At 32.0% G+C, this 8,700-nt stretch overlaps 1 protein-coding gene across 1 annotated transcript; it reads right to left on the reverse strand.

Annotated features, from left to right (window-relative positions):
- Positions 1 to 893: 893 nt before the first annotated feature.
- Positions 894 to 7,628, reverse strand: LOC114297420 (CBL-interacting serine/threonine-protein kinase 23). Its single transcript, XM_082886319.1, has 15 exons — positions 6,763 to 7,628; positions 5,480 to 5,542; positions 5,259 to 5,330; positions 5,048 to 5,155; positions 4,806 to 4,886; positions 4,601 to 4,654; positions 4,384 to 4,509; positions 3,487 to 3,576; positions 3,212 to 3,331; positions 2,965 to 3,090; positions 2,455 to 2,571; positions 2,011 to 2,067; positions 1,837 to 1,911; positions 1,373 to 1,451; positions 894 to 1,139 (listed from the first exon to the last, which is right to left on the reverse strand). Exons 1-14 carry the CDS (start codon positions 6,943 to 6,945, stop codon positions 1,395 to 1,397), a joined length of 1,329 nt encoding a protein of 442 aa, XP_082742445.1. The 5' UTR covers positions 6,946 to 7,628; the 3' UTR covers positions 894 to 1,139; positions 1,373 to 1,394.
- Positions 7,629 to 8,700: the final 1,072 nt, after the last annotated feature.

Below are 8,700 nucleotides of genomic sequence, written 5' to 3' on the forward strand. Positions count from 1 at the left end.
TTTGTAAAAAAACATGTAGATGTATTGAACCCTAAACTAAAATATTTGTGAGGGGAAGGTTTAAAGTATAGTTTGTTTTAGGGAAATTTTTTTTTAAGGTATCTGATAATAAGATTTTATAAAATAAAGGACATATACTATTTTTCTAATAGTTAAGGTCCCTCAATACTTTTAGAGAAAAAATTTGATTCAGAGAAATTTTAATTTTCATAGAGAAATTTCAAAATTTTTCTGTGAAATAAGAGAGAAATCAAACAAATTTCTCTATGAAATTGAAATTTCTCTAAGTCGAGCGAAATTTTTCTGCGTCAAATTTTATCTGTGAAAATGTTAAGGGACCTTAGCTAAAAAAAACGTCTTGGACCTCTTCAACTACACAAAGTTAGAGAGGAATGTTTTACTAATTTTCCCTTTTTCTAATGGACAAAAAGCTAAAATGCCCATAAAATTCCAAATTTTGGTTTTGTTTGGTTTAGTTTCTAGAAATATTTTTCAAAACTACAGAAAATTTAGTTTGATAAAAAAAAGAAAAAAGAAAAAATAAACCACCATCACTTATTACTTTCATATGATTTAAAAAAAATTTGAGTTGGGTTTTCTTTTTTAGTCCAACTAATTTTCAATTTTTTTTAAAAAAATCTGAAAATTCAACTACCTTGAAATACCAAACTCTCTTGGTTTTGAGGTGTAATTTATTAAAAATAGTGAAAAAATGAGCATTTAATTGTACATTTAAGTTGTTCAAATTTTAAACTAATTTGTTTACCGATCAAATCAAGCTTCAACAATTGCTGATTCGTAAATTTAAAGATGAAATAGACCCAAAAAAAAAAGTGATAGTTTAGGGTAGGGAATAAAAGTGAAATTAACCCAAAACAAAATGGTCCAAGCAATTGTTCAATCTAAACCAAACAATGTCAAGGTATTTTATATATGAGCAACCATGTTTAACAAGGAAAACACATTGCTAGAGGAACCCAGAACAAGTTTCTGCACCCAATGCCATGCAAAGAAATAAAAAAACACAATACAGCAAAACCTAAGAGTATGAGTTCAAATATCTGTAGCTGAAATTCCGTAAAATTCCCACCAATATTTGTCTTGAAAGGAAGCGGATGATCAGGACACGATACCGACACCTGTAGACACAAACCAAAGCAATATATGTCACAACCCAAAAACATTCATCCAATCATCTGATAAATCTAATGCTTGGCACAGAACTTTCAGTTTGTTCATTTCGATGCTTTATAAGCAATGAAATTTGTTGCAAAGAACATGTATCCAAACTGATCATGACATGATTCAGAAAACCATTGCACAATATTCAATTGAAAAATGGTAATTGTTGTCACTACCATCTCATACTAACCATTATTTGCTTCCTCTTCTGATTAATCACCTGATTTCCAGACAACATCTTTCAAACCAGTTGCGAGGTTATTGTAGAACTGTATTCAAATGAGTGCAAAAAATAAGCTCATAATTTACAATTAAAAGGGAAAACAAACACACGCATGCAAGAAGACAGTAGCTCAGAACAGTTCAAATTTCAGGATACAAAACGGGTAAATTATTGGGTATCTGTATCTGATTTCTCTAAATGTTGAAAAAACTGCCACCCTGGTTTTGCTTATTGTGAGATCAAGGAAATCCTTGAATAGCCCATTCGGTAGGCTGCCTACAAAACTGAATTGCTTGTCTCGTATTGATGACTGTCAATTTTCCTTGTCTTTAGCATTAGTATGGTTGCATAGAACCAGTGGATAAACAATTGCAGAAATATTTCTACTACCAACCGAGTGTTACGATTGCAATGAGAATACTGAACCATACCATATGAAATTCTAAGGTATCCCCTCCAGCTTTCCGAAGCTCAACCATGTAAAGTGAAGGAGCCACCTCGAAAATCTGTCGAAAAAATTCTTTTCAGACAATGCCTGAATGATATTCTAGTGCTTTTTCAGTCAACAGAAGATCCTTTGAAGAAAGTTCCTCAGAGAAACATACCTCAGTTGCAACAGCTAAATGACCCTTGCGCCCAGTTTTCTCCCCTTGAAGTTTCATCTGGGATTGATAACAAAAAAGGATATCGTTAGAAGTAGGAAAACAGAAAGACCTTGATTGAAAGTGTTTCATAACCTTTTAATGTTGCTGATAAGTTCATTATAGCCAAGTTCATTGTATGTCCAATTGTAAAAAATCTATCAGACCTAGCAACTAGTTGGTGAAACGCAAAAATACAAAATTACAGGCAAAGAAATTAGGATGCAGGAAGACCATATATTCCTTGGATTTATTCAACCTAGTCAAAATACTAAATTTATTGATGGAATCGCTATGTAAAATAATCTGCTTCTAAACTGCTCTAGAAAAAACATAAAAGACAAATAATTGACGAGAGAGAGAGAGAGAGAGAGAGAGAGAGAGAGAGAACCAGAATGCACACCGTACCTTGTAATTGTTTTTCTTTACATCAAAACCCAAAGGCACCGCAGTTTCTTCAATTTTTGAGATAATCACATTAGCAGGACATTTGGATGTAAATCTTGTTTCCCGTTTAACAAGCCCCTGATCATCAGAGCATATGTCAGACATCATAAGCTTCAAATATATAAACAAATTTGAGGGTCTATCAATAAAAAAGAGACAGATACTTGTCATTTCACTACGTAATTATGATGCAGCATGTGGGAGGAAAAAAAATTGAACAAATAAAAGTTCAACATTTTTTGACAGCTACTATCATGACAAATTCACCAGCTCTATTCCCGCACATTGAAGGCATTAACAAAATCTCCAATGGTTCAATAATACTTAACAAAATCACCCCGGTCCATTCATGAGATGACATAGAAGCTCTCACTTTACTGACAAATACATGGACTTATAGCATTCTAAAGATCTTTAACATCTGATAGTTTAGGAACCGAGCACAATCAAAGCTGTAAACATATGATGTACCATTTGCTTTTCAAATAGAGAACCGAGGTTGAGACCCTGAGATTTAGAGATAAGCTCAAAAGCATTCATAGTGACAGGTGTTGCAGGTCGTTCTTCCCGCCTTTCCACGACAAGGTTTTGAGAGTTCTGTACATTAAGAGGAATATCAAAGTCAAAGCCAGTCAAATGCTCCACTACTCAAATTACTAACCAAAAAGGTACAAGATCAAATGCTTTTTGACTGAAATAGCAAACAAGAGACAGTTACCCCTGATTCATTAAAAATAGCATCCACATCATCAAGACTAACATCTGTCTGTTCAAAAGTGGGAGGCTTATACCCCTTCTTAAACCAATCATTCTCAATGACCTCGGCAATTGTGATGCGCTGTTCCATACCATAAAATTATATATGCACATCATGAGTTATAAATGTAGGGAATTACAAGTGTCTCAAATATTTTATTTGATAAGTAAAATTCACTAAAATAAATATAAATACTGCAATTTAACCAAAAGAATAAGACAAAAGTGGCCACATACTGTCAGAGGATTAGGATCGAGAATTCTTTTGATTAGTTTCTTCGCGCTTGAGGAAAACCATGGAGGACATGTGAAGTCAGCCTTGAATATCTGCAATCATGGAAAGTCATTGTATACTTGCATTTCAACCATAAAAAATAAATAAATAAATAAAATAAAATAAAAAAGAAGAACAAAGAAAGAAAGAAAGAAAGAAAGAAAGAAGCAACTTGAAATTAAAAAAAAAGATCTTATACATGTGTTAATCTTATACCAAACCATGGCAAAGAACCCCTTCTATTACAATGCTGCTTAGATAGGCAAAACACGATTAAAAAAATCTTGGGCCTCAAAATAAGTTATATTACTCTTTTGGTCTTCTCTTTCTTCATCCCTGCTATTTGAATTTAACTGCAAATAACCCTATTTTATGGGTCCAAGGAACACTATTATTTGGAGTTTAGATGGAAGTAAAATGATCATGTATCTTGCCAGACCGAAAATATCTAGAACAATTCAAGAGAATTGTCCAGGTAGATCACTACACCAAAAATAATTTACAGCAAACCAAGTGAAAAGGTGTTAATCCTGAACATTGTATTTAAAAATAGATCAATTCCATTAAATTTGTTGCTTGCGTGTAAATATAAAAATAACACCCACACATGATACACAAGTAATTTAGTTCTCTGATTACATTAGCTTTTATCTACCAGACTATGTCCAATAATGCAGAATGATGTCGGAATCGTCAAAACATTTCAAAGTGAAGTTCTCAAAAGATTAAGATTAAAAGTGTGAGTGAATGAAACTGCCAGTGATAAATGAGATTTGGTCAAGAAAGTAAGAAAAATAAAGGAAATGACAAGAAAAACTATTGATGAAATTACAACAAAAAAACCAAGGGAAAAAGAAAACCTTCTTGTATAATGCCATCAGGTTGGGCTCTTCAAAAGGAAGATAGCCAGCCATAAGGACAAAAAGGATTACACCACACGACCACAGATCTGCATTAGCTCCATCATAGCCTTTATTGTTGATCACCTATAAAAGTAAAGAATCACAGTCGGGGGTCAAAAGCCTGTAGTTTTGAAGAGAGTAGAGATATAAATTGCAGTAAAAGCTGTAAACGTACCTCAGGAGCAACGTAATTTGGCGTTCCACAGGTTGTATGTAGTAAGCCATCTTCCTGAATAAAAAGCTCAGAAACTCATTTTTTAGGTCTGTTATGCATAAAATAAAGTAGATACAAAGCCTACTGGCAAAAAAGCCAATGATTGCTGCACTTAATATTGAAGGGTTAATACTTTTCACATGAGATAGGAAACCATCACACTTACTCGAACTTGCTGAGGTAGAGCACTTAATCCAAAATCTGAGACTTTAAGAGCACCATTCGCATCCAGTAGCAGATTCTCTGGCTGTGAATTATAAAACAGCAACAGCGTTCAAATCAGTAAAGCTAATAGCAAAGATCAAGCATCAAAAACTAAAAAGCCAATTGGTTGTCATCTCTGAGGCCAATGTTGAAGAAAACTTGAGATCAATGGAAATTAAAACTGAAAATCAGTGTCCTTATCACCTTCAGGTCTCTATGGCAAACGCCTCTGCTGTGGCAATAATCGACCGCATTTATGAGCTGCTGAAAATACTTCCTCGCTTCATCTTCTTTCAATCTCCCTTTACTAGCCTGGCTCGAAGACATTGCATGAAATTGATTTTGTAACTAATCACAAGAAACAAGATTGTCGATGGAAACAAAAGCAAAAACACTGAAGCAATGACTGGCTTACAATTTTGTCGAAGAGTTCGCCACCAGTTACATATTCCAAAACAATGTATATTTTTGTCTTGCTTGCCATAACCTACAACAGAGGACCTTCAGTCACTCTAGACATATACGGGATCATAGAAAAGCAGAAGCTTATTGATTTATAAATGCAAAAACATATGCTAATTTGGGTCTTATTAGAATTGGGAGACATAGGATGAATGTAAGTACGCAAATTCTAACCTCATACATACGAATGACATTTGGGTGTCGGATTAGTTTCATGGTTGAAATTTCACGCTTAATCTGCAAAAACAAACACAATTACAAAGTTACCATAAAATTACTATGTAAGACACCATCAAATAACAAAATAGAAATTAAATTTAGAAGAAAAATAATTCTTAAATCCGCCAAAAAAGGAAAGTCTTAATATCAAGGGCAACGCATGCACAAAATCAATATAATACATCACAACACCAAAAGGAGCAAAAAATAAACGATAAAAATAACTAAACACATAGTCAAAACAGGTAATTTAGATGATCTTTCTCTTTATTGATAATCAAACCAGAAAATTGAGATATGTCGAACTTACATGCTTTACTTTTTAGTTTTATACTCTTTTACCAGGAAGTGTGCAAAATTTCAAGCCATACCTAATGGTCAACTCTGTTTTAGCTTTCAGAGAAACTATAGATAATTAAGATCCAAAAAACAAAAGAACCTTATTGAACACTTGTACAGTTATTTGTTGAATAGAATTGAGTATGAGATATTCATATATTCTCAAATCTTAATTAACTAGCCCACTATATATCCAAAAGCTTTACACGTCAAATTTCATTATCTTTCAGTTTCCTCACTTTTCCTTTTCATCCAAACAGAATCATCAAACTAGTCCAATTGTCAATTTTCATCATCTTTGGTTTTCCTAATTTTTTTTTTTTTTTTTTTTCTCACCATCCAAACAGAATCTAATTATCACTGCGACGAAAACCACAAACCAATTGGCATCAAATTGCTCAAAAGTCAATCAACTCGAATATCACAAAAAATTCAAATTTGACAGAGAGAGATATATATACTACCTGAGAGATCAACTTTGTTTTAGCTTTCAGAGAAACTATAGATAATTAAGACCAAAAAAAACAAAAGAACCTCGAGCACGTGAGCATGTTTGTCGATTTTGCGTTCAAGTGACATCTACAATTATTTCTTGGGTAGAATTGAGATATTCATATTCTCAAATCTTAATTAATTAGGCCAGTATATACCCAAAAGCTTCAAATGTCAAATTTCATTTTCTTTCATTTCCCTCACTTTTTCTTTCCACCCAAATAGAATCATATAACTAGGCCAGATGTCAAATTTCATTTTTTTTTTTCTTACCATCCAAACAGAATCTAATTATTATCACTACGACGAAAACCACAAACCAATCGACATCAATTGCTAAAAAGTCAATCAACTCCAATATCACAAAAACAAAAAAATCAAATTTGATATATAGAGATATATAGTACCTGAGCGATCATCTTATGCTTGAGAACTTTCTCTTTATCAAGAATCTTTATAGCAACATTCTCACCAGTCTCTATATTCCTCGCAAACTTTACCTTCGCGAACGATCCTTCACCAAGAGTCCTTCCCAGCTCGTATCTCCCTACTCTCGTCTTCCCACTCCCACCATTGCCACGAGAAGCCATCTCTCTCTCTCTACAAATATATATAATTCTCTCTCTAACCTCAAGGTTAATCTCTATTTCTTTTTACAAATCTGGCACGACTGAGTCCTCAATACATATACAAATACCATCCATTGTTTCTATATCTATCTATATGTATCGATTTCTCTCTCTAGAAATCAATACCTCTTTCTCTTGCAAGGTTGCCATATCTGAGACTTCCCCACATTCATCTTTGATTTTTCAGAACAACAAGAAAAACTGCAGAGATTTGAACGGAGAGAAATCGATATTCAATGAGAGAGGTTACGGAGAATGGAAGAAGAAGTGGTGGATGATGAAGAGGAAAAGGAAACAACGCCTGAGAAATCCATCATTGATTAGGGTTTTGGGGTGTGATTTGGAATCGGAAAGTGAAAAGAATTTTGGGATGAATTTGGGATTTGGGTTGTTTGATTTACATAGTCGAGATTGGGATCGATGAAAGAGAAATTTTGCTAATTTCGGCTACGATGAAGAGAAAAGGTAATTCTGCCAATTGAAGAAGTCAGCGTCTCTCTCTCTCTAAAAGCTGAATCTTTGTTTTTCTATTTTTTTATTTATTTATTATATAACATTGAAAATTCTACTTTTCTTGGCTTTTTCAATAAAAATAAATTAAATTAAAATAAAATTTTGATTTTTGTTTTTGTTTGTGTTTGTGTGTTTTGTATTGTTTTTGTTTGGGAGAAATATCAAGTGGTATTTTTAAAAAATAATTATAAATCAATGATGAATTTTGAAAATATTAATAATTTAATTTTTTTTATTATGAATTGTAATTATTTTTTAAAAGTTTCACTGACTTGTAATTTTAATTTTTTGTTTTCTATTTTTCAAGATTACAGAAAGTTTATGAATAGTGTTAAAATTACAAGTCAGTAAAATTGAAAATACCATTAAAATGAATTTATTTATAATAATAGTATTGTCATATTATTTTTGTGAAATTTTTTTTGTATGAATAGAATTTTTCAAAAGTTATTTGATCAACTTATTTTGTGAATTTTTTGAAAAACAATCCACTTTGTAACATACAAAAAAATTAATTATTTACACACACAAAAATAAAAATAATATATGCTTTTGAACTTTAGAAAAAACAAACAAACAAAACAACATAGTATAATTTTCAATATATATTAAGTGAATTTTAAGTTATTTTTGTCTAATAAATTGGCATCGTTAGAAAGAATTTATGTACTCATAAAATATTTAGAACATGGTTTTGAATTTAATATTATATATTCAAACGATTATTTTAAAAAATCTAAAATTTGAATTTGTCAAATAAATTTAAACTTGACATAAGTGCTAATGTCTTAATAGTATATTTTAAATTCGGAAAACACCATATGTATCTTATAACTAATTCAGAAAATTATATAGGGTTGATTTGGGAAGTGGATTGGCTTTTTGGCTTTTTACCTTTTTTGGCTATTTTAGCCTGGGCTAAAAAGCATAGTTTGGGAAGCGCTTTTTGACTTTTTGGCTTTTTTAACTTTTTTTTGTGAGAGAATAGTGTAATGATTATGAGTTGGATGTGATGTTTTATTTTTTGTGGCTAAAATAGCCTATTTTGTCTTTTGTGGCTAAAATAGCCAAAAAAGCCCCTAACCCAACTTGCCAAACGGAGGCATAATTTCATACTTTTTGAGTTATAACTAAAGTAAAAAAATGTCATAACCAAACATAACAAGAAACATGACTAAATAACTCATGAGTCATAACTACAAA

The sequence above is a fragment of the Camellia sinensis genome, chromosome 9 (assembly GCF_055761805.1).
Source record: "Camellia sinensis isolate YWXY chromosome 9, ASM5576180v1, whole genome shotgun sequence".
Classification (NCBI taxonomy): domain Eukaryota; kingdom Viridiplantae; phylum Streptophyta; class Magnoliopsida; order Ericales; family Theaceae; genus Camellia; species Camellia sinensis.

Coding starts and splice junctions, on each gene's coding strand:
- LOC114297420 (XM_082886319.1), bottom strand. CDS start 6,945: ATGGCTTCTCGTGGCAATGGTGGGAGTGGGAAGACGAGAGTAGGGAGA. Junction 4,510..4,600: donor CAAATTACGTTGCTCCTGAG/GTACGTTTACAG, acceptor TTACTTTTATAG/GTGATCAACAATAAAGGCTA. Junction 1,912..2,010: donor ATTTAGCTGTTGCAACTGAG/GTATGTTTCTCT, acceptor TTTTTTCGACAG/ATTTTCGAGGTGGCTCCTTC.